Source organism: Hippichthys cyanospilos, chromosome 12, assembly GCF_059441005.1.
Source record: "Hippichthys cyanospilos isolate Australia breed blue-spotted pipefish chromosome 12, RoL_Hcya_1.0, whole genome shotgun sequence".
Taxonomy (NCBI): Eukaryota; Metazoa; Chordata; class Actinopteri; order Syngnathiformes; family Syngnathidae; genus Hippichthys; species Hippichthys cyanospilos.
The window spans coordinates 8,372,764-8,398,326 of record NC_142380.1 but is presented as its reverse complement, the minus strand read 5'-3'; the positions used below and the strand labels follow the sequence as shown (position 1 = coordinate 8,398,326).

The window sequence follows — 25,563 nt, the reverse complement described above, 5'->3', positions numbered from 1 at the left end:
AGCCCCGCTGTAATGTACAAGCACATCACCGCAGCGTCGTTATTTCCAGAAGCCATTGCGAGGTCATGCATGGGCTCCATTAATTGGTGGAAAGCCGTTTTAACAGCATGAATTAATAATGCGGCTTGCCAGTGAGAGAATTGACTTGCCTTTTATCGTAAGCATATCTTTTTAATAATTTATGGCTTTTTGGGAGTGCAAAAACGAGCACTCCTGTCCGTCGCCGCCGACAGGAAACGGCTGGAAATGTAAAGTGGAACTTATCATATAGTATGCGGCCGTGGCGGCAGACGGTGATGATGCTGATCATGTCATCGGTCAAGGTCCTTCTTCGATGTGCATCTCAATTTAGGGCTGGGCAATAAATCAAATTATTTGGATTATTCATCATTTTAAAAGTCAAGGATGTGAAAAATAGCTAAATCGTGAAATAGGTGTTTTGCAAAAGTGGCAGAATGCTAGAGGCTTACAAGACATGTTTGCAAGACAGCTGATTGACAGATTGGCTGTGCAGTCAAGCTCATGAAACTCACACACGCTGTTAGCGAGACGCGAAGGGAAATAGCAGCAGCAGAGCGTTATAAATCTCTTACTTATATTTATTTTGTAATAAATTGAAATTTCAAGTAGAAACTCTGCTTGTTCTCGTGTTTGGTCAGCTACAGGCTTCACTCGCGAATCCAAGGGCAAACACGTCGCTCTCTGATCCCGACTAGAGCTAAGGGATGGAAACGGGAAGGGATAGCAGTACAGTTACTGGATAAGCTTAAATAATTTCAGATTTAAATATGTGTACTACAGTAGTTCGACGTCCAAGGGGTATCCGTGGCATACAACTTAACTCATTCAGAAACAGCTATTTCACTTTTTTTTTTTTTTTTTTAACGATACTTTCGGAAAAAAAACAAAAAACAACAACAACATAGGATTGGATGTCTAGACGCATCATAACTGTGTAGAAAATATGTCTTTGGGATTGAATGAGTTACATTCAAGCAAGATATGAACAAGATATGAATGTTCAGTTTATGATAAAACTGATTAAAAATCAGTATACAAACCTGCCTAGGTTCCATTTCTAATCTGTAGAAAGCCTCCACACAATATGACAAAAGGAAAGAAATTGACACCTCCGCCACTGTTTAAATACTTTTTTGTAAATAATAATAATAATAATATATATATATAGGCCTTTGATTGTTTAGTGCATTTGCTGCCAAGGGATAAAAGTGACCAAAGTCGGGGCCTCAGGGTGACGACAGACTGCAGCAGATGTTTTTGTTTCTGGGACTCAAACACCTGCCGCTTCCTTCCCGTCCGCCAGCACGCTCCCGCACATCCTCGCAAGCACCGCTCATGTTGCGTAGTCGCTTTTTTTAACCCTTTTGCCTCCCTGACGGCCATCTAACATCACCTCTTTTGAAAGCGCAAAGTCCTTGTGTACATAACATGTACGGCACCCAAACAACAGCCACCACAGCTGGTTTAGCACCTGTATGCTCTTACACAATGTGGATACTTGCATGTTATGATGACGATATCTCGCATTTCTTTTCCCCTTAGCTAAGCTCCTCGCTGTTGCTAATGAGCGCCTCAAAAGTAAACAATTTACTCAGCGCATCATCCTGCAAATATATATTCATGTTAAGCGGGGGGATTTACAATAGTTGTTTTTGCAACTGGTAGTGGCTAGATAGCATTAGTCACATTAGCACGACTCATAAAGTTGACGTGAATTAAAGTTTATTGTGGTTTATTTGTCATTTTTGCATTCCGATTATTGTATATACACTCGTATTTGTCATTATGTTTGAGTTACCCACTGATCATTAGCAAAGAAAATTTGCTAGCAGCTTAACTCAAACTAGTGTGCTACAACTTGCGACTCTGTCTGATTGCCTAGCTAGCTTTAGGCGCAAAAGTAAGACAAACAACAAAACCTGATTTGCGTGTGCATTTAGTCTTTTAAAACTTTGTATTACCAACATTAGTATGACTTACAAACTAAATTATTTGAGCAGAACATACTGCAAATGCATAACACACACAACTTGACTTTTTAGTGGCTACTTAGCGTTATCAACATTAGCAACTTGTGAAGAACAAAATCGTGCCTCAAATTTTGCTGTTCAAATTGATTAAGCACAAACTAGCGCACTGCCACTTGCCACTCAACAACTGTGCCGTTAGCCACATTAACATGACTTCATAGTTAAAGCTTGAAAAACAACTAAAGCGCGACTCATGTTTGCTTTGCTCATGTTTACTTTTAGTGGGTAGTTAGCACTAGCCACATTAGCATGACTCACAGCCTTAATTATTTAAATCGCGCAGACAAGAGATGCACACTTTTATCCGGTCTTTTAAAGGTAAACTAGCTTGCTACATTAGCGCGACTCCATAATTGAGAAACAACGACAGTGTGACTCACATTTGATTTGCTGTTAGTTTACCAAACTAGCTTGAGCTTTGAGCAGTTTGTTAGCATCAGCCACACTAGCTTGACACGCAATCTTAATAAAGCAGGAAAACAACAAATACATGATTAAATTATGTCTAGTAAAGGCAAACCAACAAACAATTACTCTCCACTCAACAATTTACTTGCTAGCTAGCTAAGTAGAATTAGCTACATTACGACGACTTCATAATTGAAGTTTGCAAAACAACAAAAGCGTGACTCATGTTTACTTTGCTGTTAGTCTGTTAAATTAGCTTGAGCTTTTAGTTGCTGGTTAGCATTAGTCATATAAGCATGATGCACAAACGTATGTAATTATTTAAGCAGTCCTAACAACAAATACATGACTGAATGAAGTCTATTGAAGGCAAACTACGGCGCTAGTACTCGCTAATCGAACTTTTAGTGGCTCGTTGGCATTATTCACTCCCCTTTCAAGTTGCACAAACAAAAAAACTGCCCAGAATAAATCATCTATTTTATTAACAATTGTTAAAAATCAGTTTTTGTCTATTATTTGATCCTTGTGCGGTATTTCACATTCAAGGTGACGCATTGAAAGAAGACACTAGATAGCTGAAATTTCACCCAGATGTTGACGACGTCAAAGTTCAACATGGCACAACCACTTAGTTATCGCACTACCAGGAGTGTGCCATTCCTTGGCTAAAACACTGCCAGGAGGATTTTGAAGAAAATGACCCAAAAATAGTTAAATTACTGCACAAGGGTTAAGTATACCAAAGGCAAACGTGGAGTTAACTGCGCAGGAGTGACTTGATACATTTCTGTCAAAAGAAAAAAAAAAAGATCTTTAGCTCGTCTAGAATTCCTCACTTATCGCCCGCGGTGCTGCGCTGCACCTCCTTAACATTCGTTTATATTTCTGGGCCCCAAACTCTGCCTTCTTTGTGGTTTCGTGGGAGCTTTTGTGGTTTTTTTAAAAGACGAGACAGACAAAAGCCCGATTCAACTTTTTTGCTTCATGTGATATGTGAAAACAAAAGGCGGTTATTATTATTTTTTATGGATCCTTGGTCGTTGACTCACCAAAAGCAGACGGGGAGCATGCGGTCAAAAGTCTGCCGATAAATACTTCAAAACGCTTGGCTCCTGTTATTATATATATATTTTTTTTCAGTTAGTTGGAGGGTTACGTACTGTATATTCTTAATAATTAGATTAGTCTTTCAGTGTGAGAGCACTCACTTGGAGCAATACGGGGAGCCAAGGCAAATGTTGGTGAATGGGACCTTTGAGTGTGCAAAGATAAATAAAAGCCGCATTTTTTAGCAGTCGAGTGTAATTTTTTCAGCTTGTTAATGACGGCCTTGTTGATTTTAGAGCACAAAGACAGAACCTGAGAGGACTCTGCACACAACCAAAAAAAAAAAAAGAGAGACAGGAGGGACGTGGGCATGATATAATAAATTCAAAAGTGGTTGTATGGCTTTTAAAAAAAAGATGTTTTTTTTTTTACAGCTTTAAACAGTAATCTGTTGTTTTTCTCCACTAACATTGCTGGGACTGATCAGTGCATGAGGCATTATCAAACCGCATGCTTACTTTTGAGCTTTGGCCTACATTTTCTCAGACACTACAATTCAATGGTGACTTGAAAATGGCGCCGCTTCACCCAGTCTAGCTCCAGGTCATGGGTGGCGACACATTATTATGTATGTATGTATGTATGTAAAGTAGAATTATAACAGCCCAATTCTCAAAATTCATAATTGCTCGCAAACAGCATGGGCAATCAAATGAAGACGCTTGAGGTCTAAATTGCAAAATACCTGAGAAAGGAACGATCAACATCTTTCAATGTACTGCAAAAATATCCTTCATTTTATAAATGTTTAGATATGTTGAAAAATGGGCCAAATATGTTTTATTTTCACAGAAACAAAAACAAACATCAAAATCAAAACTTTCCAAAATATTATTTTAACCTTTTGAGTTGGCCGCTTTTGCATAGCTCTAAATTTTTGCTGATTATGCTTAATATCAGGAAATTTTGAGCAAAATGTTATATTGGGAAAGCTCGAACCCTTTTTTATTTTTTTTGTTTTTTCTTTATTAAATGTTCTCTCATTTTGGGGGTTTGGAAGATTAGTGTATCCAAAGTACTAGTAATATCGGTACATAGTATCGGTGACTACTCAATATTTGAGTACTCCTACTGGTACAGTATAGGTCTGAAAGGGTGGTATTGAACAGCTGTTGTTCCCAATGAAAATAACATAATTTCCGTAGTGAGTCACCCGTGCAACAAACAGGATAAGATGGGGAATTTTGCTGAATGCTTTTGAAAAAAAATTAGTGCCACTGAGGAGGAACGGTTTGTTCAAACTGCATCACGTGACCGTCAAACGACCGATGACGTGATCCGGAGCACACTTCCAATCAATCAATACGTTCATACTGTACTTGAAGTGCATGTTTTCACTTAAGTGTTTGAACATGTTGCTCTAAAGTAGGTGTGTGTCATTTGTAGCGATGCATCCTCCACTGGCATAACAGGAAATGGCTTGACTGGCTGACTAATGCGCTTGATGTGGCCACGTTTTTTACCTTACCTTTTTACTTATACCTGGTAAATGACCCCTCCAAAATGCAATGCTCAGAATTGGATGTTTGCTTTGTTAATTTTTGACTCTTTGCCTCATGTAAAATATGAGGTCCCAAATGGTTTATGAACTCAACTTAGTTTGGGTTCAAGAGGACCAGGTTCTGTTAGACTTAACTCTGTAATAATAATAATAAAACTGCTTTGCAAATTAAAAAATACATATTTTAATGAAATTAAGCCCCAAGCTAACATTAGCATAGCATTCAAAGACACGCAGCTTGGAATAATAATTGCACACTTACTCTAACATTAGCTTTTTTTTTAATGTTTTCATTTCTAAACAAGGAAATTTATACATACGCTAACACTAGTTCAGCATTCATGAAACTGCTCTGCAAGAGAAAAAAATAATCTTTTTAGCTTTAAAATGAACACCAAAGCTAACGTTAGCATAGCATTTTAGACCACACTCCACATTTCTTAAGAATACAAAGAGCTTGGAACGATAACTGTACGCTTAGGCTAATGTTAGCTTGTCTAATTTTAAGCCCTCCAATTTCAAAACTAGAAAAGTAATACATGCGCTAAGCATTCACTAAACTGCTCTGCAAAAGACAAAAAAATCTTTTGAGCCTTGAAACAAAGTTCACGTTAGCTTAACATTTTCTGCCAAACCCTCAGCACTTTTCTTCAGACACAGAGCTCGGAAAAACTTCGCACTAACGCTAACGTTAGCGTGTCTTTTTTTTTTTTTTAAACGCTCAACTTTCTTCCGATACATGACTGTATAAAAGCAAGAAAATAAATACACGTGCTAACTTCGGTCTTCGTTTTGAAACGACAGCAAAATGAACACACCTGCTAACATTAGCTCCTCATCATATGACTAGAGCACCACTAACGTTCTTCTGTTCTTTTGTGTGTCCTCAGCTTGTCTCTTCAGGTACAACGTCCTGTCCTTCATCTACCTCATTTACCTCCTGCTTCTTCCCCTCTTCCCCGAGCCCACGTGCACCACCATGCAGGGTAAGACGTGTTTCGGACTCGTGGATGGGATCTGTGAACATTCCCCTTCCTTGTCTCTTTAACTATTGATGAGCATGTAAGTGGTCCACTTCGGCTGCGCCGCTCGGCTTCCTGATTGTTATTTCAGCTGCCCCGAGATGTCTTGATATATTTTTGACAGCAACGGGTGGTTTCCTCCATCTTAAGAAGTGTTCTGCTTGGCCACCGCAGTCCAAACCTCAGCGGTCGTTTTAAATTCATAGGAGTTCAAGTTGAAGGATCGTTTGAGTTAAACGGCATCGGGATTGACAACCATTACGATTCATAATCGTTCAATGAGGCCTCAAAACATTCCTCGCAATTAAAGCCAAAAAAGCTTTTACCCTCCTTTTTCTTTTTCATAAATACAGTCCAAAACAAGTCACTCGCACTCGATTTTTTTTTTTTGGTTTTGTTTTGTTTTGTTTTTGTTTTCGTTTTTTTGTTTGGCGTCTCAGATGTTTCTCCTTCCCCTCAAGCAAATTGGATTAATGCAAGATCGATGGTGGACCATTTTTATGATTACAGCCACTGCACTAAGCAATATTAACTTTCGGCAACTGAAATATGGGCCTAATTCATCGACTGAGGAAAGGCTGCGTGTTATAACGCAGGTAAAACAAGAGGCACACAAGTTTGTCAAGATCAAATCTTCATAAATTGGATTTGCGCATTCACACGTGAGGGGTGGGACTGTACTGCAAATTTTTGATGAATAATTATTGGTACATGTTGTCTTCCTTGTTTGGGGGCACACAGCAAAACATTTTTGAATGTTTAACTTTTTTTTTTTTTTTCGCATTTAGCCCCTCTAAAATTCACTCAAATTTCTAATATTATTGAGGTACTGTTTGCCATGGACTATCCCATGAATAGGCCTAGTATTTTTTCATTTGGAATATTTTAAAGTACGATTTAAAACCAAGTCCAATTGCAACTAATCCACATCTGCCATCTAGTGGTGAATGGTGATGTTACAATTAAAGTTACAGTGTGCAATATTCAAAGTTCAGCACCCATTTAGTTATGTATTTATAGTTTATTTTTCCTTTCTTTATTTTTCAATATTTCTTCATATTTAGTTTTTTTTATTTATTTTTTTATTTTTTATCTTTTTTTATTAGATTTTTTATTTGTAATTTAGCCCCACCCACATTTTAATATTATCAGGTTTATGAATGAATTGATGAATTTATTTATTGATATTTGGAGATTTCCCTCCTATCCCACTGAGCGATAAGTGTGTCAGTTTCACGTTAGGGTTTTTTTTCCAGGGTCACACCAAACTTTTTTAAAAACTCAAAACCCTCTCAAACATTTTTTTTTTAAAGAAATACCATTAGAAATATTTAAAAATGTCTTAGGAATATTTGCAAACGTAACAACTTCTACCTCCATCAAAAAACATCTGTTGCAAACATCTGTCTGTAGGATAGGGGCTTTAATTTTTTTTTTTATACATATATATATATATATATATATATATATATATATTTGGCACAACGGAGACTAGACAATACCACACCTGAAACGTTGCTCAGATGATGCTCAAAGGTTGTATCAAATTTGTGAGCAAGCCGGAATTCTTAGGCCAGACAATGGCTTCTGTTAGGGAAACGGCTCAAAAGTTCTCCTGGGATGATGTCTCAAGCATCATGTGAAAATCAAAATGAACCCACGATGAGTGCAAGGCAACCTAAACCCCTGTACAAAATGAATCCAGCAAAACCCTCCCCCGTGCCACCCCGTTTACAAGCGTTCTTTTCCGGACTTTCCCCCCCGGGGAATCGCGTTGGGAAATTAGCACGAATCGCAGAAGGTTTTAATGTGCTTGCTGTGGTCTGTAGAGCAGATTTGATAAGGTCCCACCTCTAGCGCTTCAACATGAGCCAGGGTACTGTAAAACCAGATGATACCCCCCTGTAGTGAGGAGAAGGAAGGAGCACCAAATATCAAGATCCAATGGGGGAATGTTTCCACAAGAACCACCACACCATGTAATACTTGAATACGCTAACGCCAAAAACCAGTCCCAAGATCTCTATCAAAGGCGTTAGATTGTTGTGCAGTCTCCTGGTAACGTTTTCCTCAAATACCTGTCGGCGCGCTATAAAAGGCTTTCCATGTGCACAGCAGCTGTGGCAGCATTCTGCAATTTGAGGGCAGCCTTGGGAAGAACATGTGGCTCTCGGGAAGCTCGTTAAGTGGGACCACTAGGCGCTTGCACAGTCCATATCTCCACCTGGGGGGCATGCTGACTAGCACGCTATGCTACATTTTATGCGTTTTCGTCACGGGGAGTTTTCAGGAAAGATCTGGTACTGAAGCTGGATTTCAAAGTCAAATGTGGATATCCGTTTTGAGGGCTTACCTTGTTTTTGTCTCATTCAAACCCACAGGCTGGATATTTAATTGTAGGTACTTAGTTAACAATATTCACTAACTACTTAACTCCTTGTTCCAGCCATTTTAGTAAAGAAATAAATGGATACCTAGGATTGATTGCCTCGACCATGGGCGTCAAATTCATTTTAGCTCAAGAGCCACAAGGAGGAAAATCTTTTCTCAAGAGGGTAGGACTTGTAAAATTATAGTGTTTAACTTAAAAACAATTACGGTCGCTTATGTGTGTGTTTTTTTTTTTTTTTAATGCACCACAAAATTTTTCTGTGGGCCGAATTCAACCTTGTTGTGAGCCAGATCCGACCCGTGGGCCGTATGTTCGAATTTTAGCAAGGTTTTAATTCGAGCAAGGTTTTAAGCAAGACAAAACTGTAATGCTAAACACAAATACCGTCTTGCTCTGTGTCCCGACTTAAAAATAAAAAATAAAACGCAAAAAAAATCCGATGAATTCTGGTGCTTCGATTGTGACCAAGGTTGTTGTCCTCCATCCAGGCTACACAGGGCGCCTGCTGCAGTCACTGTGCTTCACCAGTGTGTCCTTCCTGCTGCTGCACATCATTTATCAGATTACGGTCAACAGCCTCCTGGCCGGTAGCTCCATCAGCTCCGACTTCAACTGTAAGTAGCATGCAGAGGGCTAAAATGACTTTCAGCTTTTTAAAAAAAAAAAGTCTTTTTACACTAACTTTCTTTTTACGCTACCACCAGTCTAAATGCGCCATACGTCTTTGTAGAATCCAGCCATTCAATCACATGTACTTATTTACATTTTTTAAATGTTATGTCAGTGTTGAGAGTCAAGGATTTAATATTGCTTTGGTGAAAATTGAATTAATTAGGAAAGTCCACCGGTTTTTATCCTTCTGGGGGGGGGGGGGGGGTCGGCCATTTTGTCAGTTGTTGTCGACTGAAAATGTCGTCACAGCCCTAAGCTCAATGTTCGATCACAGCTCACCTATTTTCTGACTTTGATCATGTGATGTTTGCAAGCAGGGCCATGATTGGTTGTTACATGCGCCTGAGCAACTGTGATGTCATTGCCCGTTGACAGAATGTAGCAAAATGTTTGTCCCCCTAAAATGCATGAAAACAGCTATTTTTTGCAGCTTAATTCATATTCCACAGATGCAATAATAATCATTTAAGACTGGCAGGGCAGAATAAAATATTTTTAATGGCAATAAATAGTTTGCTTAACAAAAGACAAGCAAACATCTTTGCGAGGAGAATCCCAACACTTTCCTCTCAGCGTCAGTGATTGGTGGCTGGAACTCCAGCATGGAAATCATTGTAGAGCAAAAAGTGCTTCTTCCTTCACAAAATTGACTTAATGAAAATGTTCAGTCGGCTGCCAGGAAGGTGGAAAGCTCCATTAAGAGATTATCTTCTCAAATGAAGTTACTCAGCGTAATTAAGACATGTCGCTCAGCGTTCACGGAAAATGATCACTCCACATTATACTTCTATTCATTTTCTATGTATGACGCTCATTTTCATGAATAAACATGGCTCAGAGATGCGGATAATCACATCAAATTCATTTTTTGAAGCTATTAAGGGTTTAAAATTTCACCTTATTTATTTTTTAACATTGTTTACCACTACTGCAGAACCTTTTTTATTTATTTGGGAGTAATGTGTTTAATAGGTCAAGGCCTTTATTTATACAAACATTTCTTTTTACTACTGTATGAAACCTTTTCATATATTTCATAATTATTTACAAATAATGCCACACAACATATGTGTTGGATCACATGTAGACTGTACACACTGATGTCCTGGGAAATAAATCCGACTCATGCGTCTGCTTAATTTCTAAGGAGTATATACGCTGTTGCATAACGTACCATAAATCTATGTAGCATGTTCTTTTTCCATGTTTTGAAGTTGTTAATAGATGGATGAGAATGAGTTCAATTTGTATCATATTTCATCATGATTTAACAAATAAAAATGCTTCTCATACATATAGTTTCTTTTAAATATTGACTCATTCAGAAAACTATTTTCAGACCCTGCCTTTTTTACAATACTGTATTTAAAAATATTTGTAAAACTGTAAATGAGTACCTGGAATAGAGTGACTGGACTCTGTAAAGACATTTAAATATGTCTTTGGTATTTACTGAATTGATTTGTTTTAATTTTAATGCACTGTTTTAAAAGTGTGTTCTTGATTTTTTTTCTTTCTTTATTTCTGTTGTTGAGTATGAAAAATTAAATCAGATACAATATATTAAGTAATGTAACAAATACAGTTTTACAGTACAATTACAGTTCAATTTGACTTTTATCTTTTAGGGACCATTGAGTACTTGATACAAGGTACCGGTATCATTACTGATATCAATCATATGGACAGTTCATTCGTGGATTTTTTATGATTACATATCAGAAGAATTGAAAATCTATAGTTTTTTGTTAAATGTTTTTACAGAAGACAGCAGTTCCTCATTTTATTGCGGGGGTTACGTTCCTCAAAAGACTTGCAATAGCTGAAATCCGCAAAGTACAGATTGTTTTTTTTCTTGGTGTTGTCTACTGTACTGTGTACTGTGTGGCATGTAGCGTAGTTGTCAAAAAATTGTGGTCTTGAGACGACAGTGGGGTGTGGCAGGAAAATGAGTAAAACGTGACAGCTCGGACATGATAAGACGCCCCCGCTTCCTCCTCCCTTCAGCCTGCTCCACCCATCTTTTCTTTGACCGTTAACAACACACAAGCCCCGAAACTATTTGTAAACGCGCACACACACTTGCAGCATGTTGAGTCAGCACAGAGGAATGACGGCGGAGTGTTAGGGGAAAGGCGGTGACCAGTGGACGACCCCCGGGGGCAGCCGGAGCTGCTGAGGGTATCCTCTGTCCTACTCCCTTCAAGAGGAACTGCAAGGTCTCCCAAAGGGAGGGACAGAGGCGGGACAGTGTGAAGTAAGACTCCTTGTTTACGCCATAGCCGAGCCAAAAGGAAAAGACTGTCAAGGGCTTGAATACCAGATTTAGAAAGCTCAGATAAGGGAGGCATTGGAAATGCAGGAAATGATCCTCAAGGCAGAAAAATGCACCTTTCGCGCCACGCTTTCATTTCCCCCCTCATATTTAACTCATTCACGTCCAAAATCATTTGTATATGGGTCCAAAAATACAATACTAGATACCAATGTCTATCTGTCTATCTATCTATCTATCTATCTATCTATCTATCTATCTATCTATCTATCTATCTATCTATCTATCTATCTATCTATCTATACATCTATACATCTATACATCTATACATCTATACATCTATACATCTATTACATCTATCTATCTAAATTTTTCTGTGTTGGTCTTGAGGAGAGTCTAAAATGGTCTGGAAGTTATTGAGGTAATGGTTTTTACAACCCTAATGTTCAACACTTGTATCATATTTATACCTTTTATTATGTTACAGGTAAAGTGACGCGTTTTCAATTTAATTTTGAAATGTAATTTTTCATGTATGATCAACATATTGGTTAAAAAGGGCATTTGTTTCCAGTTTAATGAATGCATTTTTGTTACAGCACCTTTTTCAAATGTATTTATGTATTTTTATTTTTTCAACCTTCTGGATAATTGAGCAAAACCCGGTCATTTGCAAATACATTCCTATTTATTGTTTTGGAAATGCATCACATTCACATCATGCTTACAACGTGTCTATCCAACAGAAATGAACCATATATAACTTTCCCTTGCATACAACTCAATATTTTGAATAATTACTGTAAATTTATTTGACTAGAGAGAATATCTCAAGTTGAGTGGATATACACTTGCTCCATACTGTGTTTGATGTTGGGTACAAGAGAAATGTGGTTTGTGGTATCGCATTATCGTCTCCACAAGCCACAAATTCGTGGTCCTCTCATTTAGTGACTTAATAACCAGCCGTCAGAAGTGTAAATATGTCACACAGTCCCGTTGTTCACTGGGCTGGGTTAGTGTCTGGCGGTACAACAAAGGCGACAAAGTTTCGCCTGTTTGTCTGAACGTGCTCAATAGGTGGAAACGGAGCCCTGCTGCTCCAGCGTGACGTTCAGGAACACTTCAAGTGCTCCCAAGGAAAGATGGTAATCGTCATCCCTTGAGATTCAGTACAGAAGACATAATAATAATAATAATAATCTTATAATATTTTAATTAGGGGTTTTCTCTCTTATTTTCTATTTAATTTACTATTTAATGTTTTTTGCATTAATATAATTTGTTTATAATGATAGAGCAAAAGCACTTTTTTTCAGACCTACGCCAGTGGAAGCACTCAACTCTTGTGCTCACCTGTTCTGATTCCAATAACTAATGCCAGTAGTATTTTTGTTGCTCACATATAATTCACTGCAATACAATACAATAATTCTACAATAAGTAGAATGATTAATTAAATTAGCAGCCAATGGCAATGAATGTTATTGGCAATTTTATATTCTTCTAAATTTTAATTTATAGTTGTTGTAAACAAAACATAAAATTGCTCAAAGAGAGCCTCTGATATTAGTATCTGCGGTGATCGCGAGTGCCGATACCTTGAAATGAGTACTTGTATCGTCCCCATGCTATCGCCCAGTCCTATCTTTTGTTGTTGTTTGTGTTCATCCAAGTGTCTATATCCATGTATTGTATACTGTACATGTAAGTGTAGTGTACATATAAATATATGGAAAAATACCGTTCCACTTTATTCAAACGAGCAGCATGCATGCTATTTTCTCATACAGTAAATTCCTAATGCTCACAAAACTTTTTTTTTTTTTTCCAATGCAGGTTCTGCATGGGAAAAATCCATCAGACAAATTGGATTTGAGAGGTAAGCACAAGTCAGACCACAAATGTACGCGTAATAACATTATTGTTCATGTGTTTGAACAAACTTTGCAAAAGGCCGTACAGTAAGTGTTTAAGTGTGGCATTTCCCCTGTAAAGGTTAGGCCATGGAGGGTGCGCTTGCTTGATCTCACACTTGAGCAATCGGGATGTCAGGAACAGCCAGACTGACTCATATGGCGAAGGGCCGAGTCAGCAAGGAGAGAATTTTTCTTACGCAAGGGGACTACAAAATGTATGCATCAGCCTGCAATTTTTACAAAGAATCCACCTTACTTTCATATAGAAAAACAGCATCACACAAATTGATTATTGTTGAAATGCCCTGTGCAGGGGAGGGCAATGAATCAATTTTGTTTAAAAATCAAAGAAAAATGCTCTAAATCTTACACATTGTCCCTTTAAGGAAAACTCCACTTATGTAGCCATTTTTAAAAAGTAAAAAGTAAGTGTTTTGTCAATAATTTTATATTAATACTTTCTTTTTGCACCAGCCATTTTTTAGACACTCCTTTAGCATGACAATTGAAAAAGTACAGACGATTCAACGATCAAACTTTTAAAAATGTAACATCTTTGGCATTGAATTAGTTAATTTGATAACTAAATCTTTGATTTTCATAAAGCTAAGCATGTTAAGTTTACATCAAAACAGATTTAAAATCAATATTCATTATTTTTGTCTGAATATTTTCCGCATGATTTTATTTCAAATGAAGCAAACCTTCCAATAAATGTTTGTTGGGTTTATTTCTTCCATTAACAGTAACTAAAATGACAATCATCCCAATGATTGAAAAAAAATCGAGATTTTTTTTTTTTTTTGCCTGTATCACTCAACCCTAGTGGTATAAATAGTTATAGTTGTCCGTTATAGTTTGTCCGATGCGTTCAACACTTTTGGATGGGAGAAGCGAACGTTCATCTTCAGCCGTTGAAGAATCTCCTTAAAATCCCGACAGTTGTTTGTGCAGTTCGCATTGAACGAACGACGCAGGGCAAACGAACGTTGGGTATGTTTTCCAGGCAGCGTAACAACCAGCCAATGACGGTAAAGAGCACTCTGGTGTCCCTCTGTGGCCTCCTGATGAAAAGTAAACCCAGTTAGGCTGCCGCCATGTCTGCATGCTCCTAGTTGCGGCTTCACAACTACGGGAATGTCCAAAAGTCTCTCTGTTTTTTTTTTTTTTTTTTAAATTTAACTCCCACTACAAGTAATGGAAAATTGTACCCGTGTTGATCATATGTACATTAAGGCGAGCTTCTTGGAGAGGTTTGAGTGCCGCTAATGATGGTGCAACGAGCACGGCGAGAGATGGGAGTAGTGCTCGTTAAATTTGATGGCTGCTTCCTCCCACATTGCAATAACATGCGTGTTAGCCGGAGGGAAGATTGTCTCTTGCTTTGAGTATCAATGTGCGCCGCCATGAACTGACCAGCAGTCCAAGGCGTACCCCGCCTTTGGCCCAAAGTCAACCGAGTTTGAGCCTTGAGTTCACGTGTCCAAAGTAGGTGGATAGATGGATGATGTCGCTCTTAAAGAATGTCATTGAAAGTATTCATTTCAAGTTTATTTTTCTTTCCACATTATAGTAGTAGCACACTTATTTACCCATTTTCAGCAATAGAAAATCAATATCTCGTCTATAATTAATTTTATAACCATTTTTTTTTCTTGCGCAAATAACGCATTTTTAAAGTTTTTGCACATTGTCTAAAACAGTAATTCCCTATTTTTATATTTTTTTGTATTAATTTGAACCTTTTGAATGTTGGGAAATGAAAGTCGAGACCTTGAGGTTGTTTTTATTTGTGTGTGTGTGTGTGTTTGTGTGTACATTTATCTATCTATCTGTCTGTCTGTCTATATTTACACACACACACACACACATATATATATATATATATATATATATATATATATATATATATATATATATATATGAATGTTGAATCTGAGTTCAAATCCAACTCGCGATGGCCTTCCTGTGTGGAGTTTGCGTGTTCTCCCCGAGCCCGTGTGGGTTCTCTCCGGGCAAGCTCAAGCTTCCTCCCACATTCCAAAAACATGTATGGCAGGTGTATTGGACTTTTTAAATTGTCCTTAGGTGTGATCGGGTGCGTGAATGGTTGTTCGTCTCTGTGTGCCCTGCTATTGGCTGGCAACCAGTTCAGGGTGTCCCCCGCCTACTGCCCCAAGTCAGCTGGGATAAGCACCAGCAAGCCTGCGACCCTTCTCAGGATAAGCGGTTCTACAAATGGATGTATGAATAAATGGAGTCGTACCTCCAAGTAAAAGTCTTTATGTTGGCTTTTTCTATGTAACTAGGTGTCCCATATTCAATAGTAGCTTGTTTTGTTTATTTTCAACAGTTGAATTGTTCTCACAAATGCCATAAAACAGAAGATGGAACAACAGCTTGGATGATTAAAACGCTGGTACTAAAAGTATTTGGAAAGCTGTTAGTCATTTTGGAACAATCATGACACCTCGTAAACGTCGTTCTTAAGTGGCACCCCTAAATCACAGCGTGTCACGCTAAGCTTACTGCTACTGTAGTCGACGCGTTAACTTGTCGCTTTTGTTTTGCTAGTCCCCCTCCCCGAACACAACTTGATCTAATTTGCAATGTCCAAAAAAAGTCTGTCTTTATGGTTATATACGCTGCTGGATTTGCAGTGAGGATACCGTTCCACAGTCTCAAGCGCTTAGTCACTTGTTTACAGCAATGCATTTAAAGCAGCTGCCATTATTTCATTATTTCTTTTTAGTGCACATAAAACCACAGAATTTGGCACACTTCAAAATAACACTTGAATAAGTGGAAACAATGCCCATGTGAAGCGCTATTGTTTTCTTACGCCTTCAAGAGTAACGTGATTGCGCAACTTTTTTTTTCGTTTCGTCTTCCCAGCGTGATCGGCGCCGACGCGGGAAACGGCATACGAGTCTTTGTACCGGACATCGGCATGTGCATGGTGGGCGGGGCCATCTGGTTTCTATGTCGCAGTCTGGTCCAGAAGAGGCCTCCCGAGGACATGGCGCAGGACAACGCCCACTTTCAAGCCGAGGAACAAGTGAGATTTGCTTTTCTGCTGCGTGTAATTACCGTTTTTGGCAATTACCGAAAATGCCTCAGCTGCCGACATGTATAATTGGGAAACCAAAGTTTTTTTTTCAAACTTTTGACTGGTACTGTAAATGCTCAAGTCCGTCATTGTCCCGGGCAGGAAGATGACGAGAAGCTGAGCCTGGAAGACCACATCCTGCTGGAGGAGGACTCGGACGGAGGCTACGAGGCGGAGGAAGACGAAGAGGATGAGGGAGATGAGGAGGAAGAGGAGGAAGCCAAGGAAAGCGCCAAGATGAAGATCCTGCGGCTGGTGGCGCAGGTGGCGTCCAAAGTCAAGGAGATCATCGGGAACCTCATTACCACGGCGGGGAAGGTGGTGGTGACCATCTTGTTGGGGACCACAGGTGAGGCCCATCTTCACATCAAGGCCACTAGCAGGAAGCTGCCATTTTGGGCCTCTTTTTTTTTTGTCCCCCCCCCACCACAGGCATGATGCTTCCTTCCCTCACCTCGGCCGTCTACTTCTTCATCTTCCTTTTCCTGTGCACCTGGTGGTCCCTGCGCCGCACTTTTGACACACTGCTCTTCAGCTGCATGTGCGTGCTGATGGCCATCTTCAGCGCCGGCCACCTGGTGGTCCTCTACCTCTACCAGTTCCAGTTCTTTCAGGAGTCGGTCGCGCCCGAAGACGGCTACATCAGGTCAGCTCATCAATCGTGCCCCTCGCCGTTCGTATGCCCCCTTGCGTCTTGAAATGTAGCGAGCAACAATTGGTCCCCTTTTGTATTGCAGTTTAAAAAAAAAAAAATCCTTTTTTGAGAGCATAGTTTTATTTTTAACTCAATTCCAAAGACATATTTGTAAGCATTTTTGTTAAGAGTCGAGTCGTTAAAGCCCTGGTACTTAATATATTAAAAAAAAAAAAAAAAAAGGCTTTTACTAAATGAATAAAGAACGAAGGTAATCATTTACTTTAGGCCATAAGTACTAAAGTAATCAATTTAGGTCATTAAATACTACAGAGACTACTCTACATAAGTACTAAACTATCAATGTAATAGATTACATTATATTAACTACTGTATCATCAATCAAATCAATTAGGTAAAATAATCACAAAAGTAACTGTTTTTGTAAGCACTTAATCACAATGTAATTATTTCTTTACCAACTAAAGTACTAAACTACTAAAGTAATTACTTTAGTAATTGATTAGTGTATAACTACCAAAATAATTAATAACTCTAGGACTGAATTACCTAAATTAAATTTTACTCTGGCACTTAAATATGATGAAAATTTGGTTAGGTAATGAAGTAATCACTAAAGTGATTACATTAGTAACTAATAAAATGTAAATCCTGAACATACCCGTGATTGAATGTGTGGATCCTTAAAAACCCAAATATAATGTATGTGTTTGGGATTAATTGAGTTAATAAGAGTAGAGCTACACATTAAAACCTGGGTGGACATAAAGTGCTTTGTTGCATTGATTTAGTAAAATACACGTCTTAAAACCATAACAGTCATGTTATTGGTATTTTAGCAACATAGCTGGCAGCCTTCTTCGTGAAATTTTTAAAAAGTTAGGAATAACTCTGAAACGGGCTAAGGGTAACTATACATGTACTATCGCTTTAACAAAATAAAGACGTGCACCGCTTTGCAACGGAGTCGTTTTAAAATGAACAAATTAACAATAAGTTGTTTCATGTTCCAATTAATTTGCCCTTACTTTGAAAATGTACTCTTCTTGTCCTGGCTTTAAAGTAGATTTTCTGGAATGTGGAAAAATCCTGTTAAAACGTTACACTCTCCAACTGTTGAGAATCACTGTTTTAACCCATAAAGTTGTAAACGATGAACGAAATTTGTTGCTTGGCCATAAAACACTTGGAAGAAGGTAACTCCTTAATGCACAACCTTTACTCATCAAATCATTTGGGGAGCCTGCAGGAGCTTGTTTAAAGCCCTGCAAATATTTACTCGTTGTTGGAGACAGGAAGAAGAAGAAAACAAAACGGCAACAAAAGCAGCTGCGCGCGACATGGATGTATCGTACTCTCGCTTGAACTTCGGGGCTTTTAAGCGCTCCACTACCAAAGCGCCCCGCTTTGTTGGATTATGCATGAGGCAGGAGACGATCTGTTGCACCGCACGTTGTGAAGTAACAGCCACATTGTTTCACATCTGGACCACACTCGCAATCTGAAATCTCTCAGGGAGGTTCCCATTCCACGCACCCAAAAGCTTCTTAACTCATTCACCCCCAAAGACGCATTTGTACTTTTTCACAAGTCCAGACATTCAATTCCTGGTTCTTTTTGACTAAATTTTGAACCATAAGACACAACTTTTTTTCATTATTTTAGCCCTGCAGTTTTTATTCCAGTGCGGTTTATCTGTTAGTTTCAATTAATCAGTTTTTGTTGGAGCCACCAGGGGGCAGTCCACTCGAGAAGCAAATGTGTATGTGTTCAAGGTGTCAATTGATGGAACAAATATGAAATAGAACATAAAAGATGCGAAGTAATGGCTGTGCTTGAAAAGAGTTTTAAAAACATAGTATTAAAAATGTAAAGTTATGTATAAATTGAATAAGCTCTTTTCTAAGATTCAAGAGTTTTATTTTCATATGCATAGTAATATCACACAATGAAATTCTTATTCTGTTCACTTCCCTGAGCAGACTACATTCCATAATCGAGCAAATAATAAGGTAGGCAATAAAACGGTTCATATTTCAAACTAAGTAACAATCAGAATGTATATTTTGCTGCTTTGCCCCTCAGGTACTTTGGCATGTCCCCCATCATTCAGAGCGACTGTGCCCGCACATGGAAGCTAATGGTGCACCCCAAGCGCAAGTGGCACCATTTTGTCAACCCAATCATGCTGCTGCTGCTCTACTACACGCTAGCCACGCTCATACGACTCTGGCTGCAGGAACCCGTCGACCAGCTGACCGTAAGTCCGCGCCTACACTACTGCATACAGATTAATCCATAATATTGGCTTTTAAATAGGAATGATGAACTACAAACAAAAGTTCATGAAAAGATTAATTTCCAAGAAAGGAAACACCTGATGCTAAAAAAAAAAAAAAAAAAAAATGACCAAGAGCCCTTGTGGAAAGCTGTTGGCCAAAAAGAAGATATTACACAGACGTGTTGGGACACATAAAACTTAATCGGAAGCCGTTATGGAAAATTGTAAAGACTAAAGTATTGGGACACCGTTCCATATACAGTCAGTAAAAATGACTGGATCCATTTTGTTTAGGCAACCATGTCTCAATGTATTGTGTCTGGAGGATGTCGCACCGTGGATCTTAAAATCCACACCACAGTTTGAAGTGCTGCCCCTCTGTTTTCTAATGGTGTTATAGATGACGATTTTTTTTTTTTTCGTGCAAGGTCAATACCTGCTTGTAAGCCTTACAGGGCTGTAGCCATGTATTGATCTTTTTGGTGTGTGTGTGTGTGTGTGCGTGTGTCTGTGTGCGTGCGTGCACGCCCTTTAGAAGATTCTGATAATAAAACATGGTTAGCACATAAATCAGCAATTCAATGATCAGATTATAATGGACCTTTTTTTATGGTTGATTTGTTTTACAATTTCCCGGATTAAGTTTTTTTAAACGGTCATAAAAAATGTACACGTCTGCCTTGGCTAATAAAGCAAAAGCCTCTTCGTATAGTCAAAGGAACATTTATCAGCTTTTCTTAGGGATATGGTTTTGTGTTGCTGCTCCGATGTGGCAATATTGGAACCGTTTCAGGACTTTAAAAAATCCCCCTGCACTGATTCCTGTTTTCCAGCGTAAATGTGATCTAAAGATGAAAGAGCCCAAAGCAGTTATCTGTGTTGTTTCAGGATGGCGAGGAGGAAGAAGCGTGCGAGGAAGACGATCTGGTCGGAAACGGGACAAATAAGTCAGCCAACAGGAAAAGGCAGATGTGGTGGGAGTCCAGGCAAGGCACCGACGAGAAAAATGTGCGTTCTTTTCATAAACGCTTTCCCGAAAGGAATCAGTCGAATGTTTATCTTTTTTATCCCCAAGTGAGGCCTCACTATTTGGCAAGTTCAAGCTGTACTTTATGGTCTATTGCATTTAAAACAGTCTAAAACAAGCAAAGGTGCAAAGCAGTCTTAACCGGTCGTGTCTTGTTTGCTCTTTTCTCCTCTCACCTTAGTTGCTCTCAACCCAGGATGCCATCAGTACCACCGAGGTAACATATCCTAAGTTGTTTTTTTTTCCCCCCTCCCTTTGATTAATTACATGCATGGATTTCATCCTTTGCTAACTCAGGTGATACAATGGGAGATACGGCTGCCTTTCATGCAGCCAATGTGAGTTCAGTTCCCAGCCAATAATGGAATGGAAAAATAAGTTGTGTTTTCTTTCTATTCCTATGTTGCATTTTTCCTTAAATTTAATTAAATTATTGGCCGTTTTTACTCATAATTGCTAGTTTGTGATTGTAAAACCGCTCCAGAAGAGCGACTCATACTAGTACTGGCTTTCAGGAGTTCCAACACCTTGACATAACACCTAGTATAATAGCCCGATCCCAAAACTTTGTATCAGTATTCGCCCATCCTAAATGTTTACTTTTTTTTCCTCAAAAGATTTTTGCTAAGTCAGAAATTTTTGCTACAGTCAGAAAGTTTAGAGAAGAATTATATCATCTTTGGAGAAAGTCTGAAAGTTGTGACATCTTAACTTTTTCTCTTGCTTTACTTTGAAAGGATCTCCCTGTTATCTTTTTTTTCCCCTTCAAACCAGGTTGTGCTAGCCTCCAACGGAACATCCTTTGACTTCACAGTGACTGATAACGGTCCGCGCTATCTGGACCTGTACGCCACCCCTCAGTACAAAGGAGACCAGCCCGTCGGTCATCATACAGGTCAGACTTACACTCAGGGCTGTCATTTATTTTTCATTTATTTAATCGCGATTCTGTTTATTTTTTGCTTAAAAACAGCTAAAGCACTGATGCACATTCCTAATAACCTCATGAGCTCTTTTCCGTTCTCATCTCAAAAAGAATATATTTAAATACACACAGATAACTGAGGAACTTGTGTATTCATGTTTATTATACAAAATAAAATACAAAATTTAATCCAGTAAAATGATCAAGGTGCAAGCTAACTTTTAAGAGTGCAAATGCTACTTACTAGCTTGCTACATTACTTAGGATAACCATGCACTTGAAAACGTGCCAGCCACCGTAATGTATGTGGTATCGACACAAAGCTCCGCTTCTCTAATTTCAAAATGAACCGGAATTACTTTGGTGCCGGAAATGGCTCAGTAGTTATGGCGATTTGAAAAACATCTCACGGTCCGGGTTACACCTGTTTGCGGGTCCTATGTTTGACACTCACGATGAAGCCAGTTTTCTCAATGGACGGGCGCTTTATGGAATGTGTTTGGCGCGTGTCGGAGCAGAGAAGGAAGACCTGTGCGTGTACGAGGTGAACCTTCCTCCCGAAGACGGGGAATCTCCGTCGGGAGAGGAGAAGTCTGAAGGAAGCGAGGACGCCCTGAGGAAGCGAGGCGTGGGCGCCATGGTCAAAGTCTTCCACTTCGTCATGAAGCAGAGCTACATCTGCGCGCTCATCGCCATGATGGTGAGCAAGTGGAGGAGGCTTCAAACAAAAAAATAAAAGCATCTGAAGCCTTTGTTGGGTTGCCTTTTGCAGGCGTGGAGCATCACATACATCACGTGGCTGACCTTCGTCTTCCTGATCTGGTCCTGCATGCTGTGGATGGTGCGCGACCGCCGACGCTACGCCATGTTGTCGTCGCCCTTCATGGTGGCCTACGGCAACCTCCTGATCGTCCTGCAGTACTTCTTCAGTTTTGAGGGCATCGCGCACGTGCCAGGGCTCTCCGTGCCCAAGAAGAACCTCTTTCACTCCATTTCCTCTAAGGTTGCCTTTTTTTTAATGTAACCACGATCATGTGAGACAGAGATGTTGATTCTTTTGTGGTCATGGGGTGGTGGGAATGTGTACAATATATGTGTGCGTAAACATGTTTTCCATTGTTGCGCCTCCATCTGGAGGCTCACTGCCTTACTTGGAAACAGTCTAAGCAGATTGGAATCTGACAAGCATATTTGATGATTTTATGTATTACTGTACCCACTCATTTTCTTTTTTTACTTTCTTCCTTAACAGTAGCAAATAATTTTCTTTTGTGTCTTGCAGGTGTTGTGTCTGCTGAGCTTCTGGCTGCTGCTGAGGCAGACGCTCACCGAGAGGTCAGAAAAGCAAAAAGAGGATGAGGCAGATCTCCTAGGAGTTCAGGTGGAGGGCCAAAAGGTTAAAGGTGAATCCAAAGATGATGACATTATAAAGGAATGAGTGAGTGTGAGTAATTGAGACCTTTGCGTCTTCTGTAGAGGAAGAGGAGCGTGAGCCTGAGGACGAGAAGGACGTCATGCATGTGCTGGGCAGTTTGGTGATGGCCCTGCTGGTCAAGTACTGGATTTATATCTGCGGCGGCATGTTCTTCTTTGTCAGCTTCGAGGGGACCATCGTCATGTACAAGATCATCTACATGATGATGTTCCTGTCTTGCGTGGCGCTCTACCAGGTACGCCCACTTGCACCCCATTACCATAATCCACAGGGGCGGAAAAAAAAGTTAAGTGATGGGAAGTATGTCATTAAGTTTGAAGACAACATACCAAATTGTATTTATATTTTATTAAATATATATTACGTGAAGAAAAAAAATAGTATTGGAATGAATAATAATATTTTTTCATAGTTTGCTTCTATTATCACAAAAAAACATCATATAGCTGCATTAAGATAACAACTGTTACGTATCCGACAAACAAAATGGCTGCACATTGTGTCATTATTGCTTTTCTCCTTCCAAACTGCAAATTCAATACCTGCCTAGGCGGGAGGTGCTGACCGTTATTGCCACGTCGTAAAAATTGATCGCTTCTTAATCGAATCACCCTAAGCCCAAAACGTCGGCCCTCAGTCCCTTTGAGCGCGCCGTGTCATTGAACGCCTTGCCACCATTAACCCGACCCATTATGTACCAACCCCCCGGAAACAGAGCATTTTCCGTTCCCAGGTGCACTACGAGTGGTGGCGAAGAATCCTTAAATACTTCTGGATGTCCGTGGTGATGTACACCATGCTGGTCCTCATCGCAGTTTACACCTTCCAGTTCAGATCCGACTCGGCGGAGAATAAAGACAGGTGAGGTCGCTGTGTCGCATCATGGTCATTTGGGCTTAAAACGCATGATTCGTTTTCTCCTCGTGTGCAGTTTCAAGGACCTGGGCCTTGAGAAATTTTCAGTGGCCGAGCTATTCACCAGGATCTTCATCCCTACCTCCTTCCTTCTGGTGTGCATCCTGCACCTGCACTACTTCCACGATCGCTTCCTGCAGCTGACCGACTTGCAAGCAGTGGTGGCCAAAGAGGAGAGCACCATCTACAGGTGAGACAGGTATCTTTCAGTGCTGGGGATTATTCCTCATCCCTATGTGTGCAGTACAGCGGCGCCTTGAGAATCGAGCAATCGTAATGTTGCGAGATACGAGCTGTAGGGGTGGAAGGCGTAACTCTGTAAAAAAAGAAGAAAAAAAAAAGCAACAATTACGGTAACATGCCTCCAACACAGTGAGAAGTCCTACTTGAGAATAAAGCTTGCCTTACCAAATAATATATGGCCAACCAATGCCTTGGTCCGCTTTTATCTCGACGTTGTTTCCCGCAGCGTAACAGCTTACTCGACTTGTCGTCCAAAACTGTCTTTTGGCCCGTTTACATCACCGTGATCATAAAATCACGTCGAACTGCTAATTAACCTTTTTGCAGTATTTAGTCCAATCCTTTAATTTTTACATCAAAGGCATTTTTCATTAAAGGATAAGCATGGGAAAAAGACCCTAGGGACTTGAAATTTCACCCATGTGTCAAAATCGTTGAAACATGGCACAGCCACTTAGTTATCACACGAGGAGGAGTGTGTCATCTCTTGGCTAAAATACTGCGAGAATTACGTTGAAGCAACTGATCCAAAAATGGGCAAAATACTGCACAACGGTTATGAATGTTAAAAAAAAAAGTATTACTAGCTTTTAGTAGTGTTACCGTAACAGCATTACCTTAATCACGTGCTAGCATAACACTTAAATGTAATGGAAAATTCCATTGACATGCTAACAATTAGCAGCAGCACATCACAATCAATGGTGTGTTGTTGTTTTTTTTTTTCTTCTTCTCTATCTGTGACCTGCTGTAATTTCTTTGTGCACCGCCACTCTTCCTCTTCTCACAGCCACGCTAAAGTCAGCGGGCGTGTATATCTGATCATGAATAGGTGGGTACGAGACTAGCTTTCTCTGGCATCCATCAGCATTGAACTCCTCTAGTCTCTCCTTGTCCCTCTGCCTTGGGTCCTTTCCAGTCACTCACCTCACCTGTTCCCTAAACCCACCATCTGACCTGACCTGTCCCTACTTACTACAGATAAAAAAAAGGAAAATAAACCTTTTCCCTTTCCCACTTTGGTATCTTCCATTGTACCTGTAGCATTGATTGTTGAATCAATCTAGAAAAAAGTAAGGTATGTAAAAGTGAAAAGACGTGTCAACAAGCATGCTTGGACTTGAACAAAAAAGCTTGAAGCCTCCCCACAATTTTAGCAGCTAAAGGCAACCTTATTCTGTACATACTGTACTTGTCAATTTCTCTCCTCCTCACTCTGTGCAACTTTGTCCCGAGCAGCATCAAGCAAAAAATAAGTCAACAACAAAAGTAAGTATGAGCATCCTCGTACTAATAATAATAGCAGCGCAGTTGCTTGTGATTGACATGCAGCCAAGCCCCTGTGGTCAAATGCCAACCCAAAGTTCAAGTCGGATTTTTCTTACGAATGAGAATGTTGCACTGCTTTGCCTGTTGCGATGTCGCATCGATTCCTTCAATAAAGAGCGGACAATTGCAATTGGGCCCCTCGGAGTATCAGCCCCTGTGTGTGTGTGCGTGCGTGTGTGTGTATGCGTCTGCGCGCTTGGTTTTTACGGCATGGTGGAGACCAAATCCCAGGTTTGACTGTCTTTGTGAGGACCCTTGCACTTGTGGGGACCAATTTGGTTTACCCCACAAGTT

General features: G+C 39.7%; 1 protein-coding gene across 1 annotated transcript in view; it reads left to right on the top strand.

Moving 5' to 3' along the window:
* Window positions 1-25,563, top strand: part of piezo2b (piezo-type mechanosensitive ion channel component 2b) — a 54,928-nt gene that overhangs the window by 3,121 nt on the left and 26,244 nt on the right. The window contains exons 3-18 of the mRNA XM_088429932.1: window positions 5,961-6,056; window positions 8,973-9,098; window positions 13,271-13,313; window positions 16,246-16,408; window positions 16,562-16,808; window positions 16,892-17,105; window positions 19,200-19,374; window positions 20,284-20,403; window positions 20,604-20,639; window positions 21,197-21,317; window positions 21,866-22,047; window positions 22,120-22,350; window positions 22,630-22,750; window positions 22,824-23,017; window positions 23,516-23,643; window positions 23,714-23,887. Coding sequence (XP_088286058.1) covers window positions 5,961-6,056; window positions 8,973-9,098; window positions 13,271-13,313; window positions 16,246-16,408; window positions 16,562-16,808; window positions 16,892-17,105; window positions 19,200-19,374; window positions 20,284-20,403; window positions 20,604-20,639; window positions 21,197-21,317; window positions 21,866-22,047; window positions 22,120-22,350; window positions 22,630-22,750; window positions 22,824-23,017; window positions 23,516-23,643; window positions 23,714-23,887 — 2,371 coding nt within the window. The remainder of the gene's footprint in view (window positions 1-5,960; window positions 6,057-8,972; window positions 9,099-13,270; window positions 13,314-16,245; window positions 16,409-16,561; window positions 16,809-16,891; window positions 17,106-19,199; window positions 19,375-20,283; window positions 20,404-20,603; window positions 20,640-21,196; window positions 21,318-21,865; window positions 22,048-22,119; window positions 22,351-22,629; window positions 22,751-22,823; window positions 23,018-23,515; window positions 23,644-23,713; window positions 23,888-25,563) is intronic.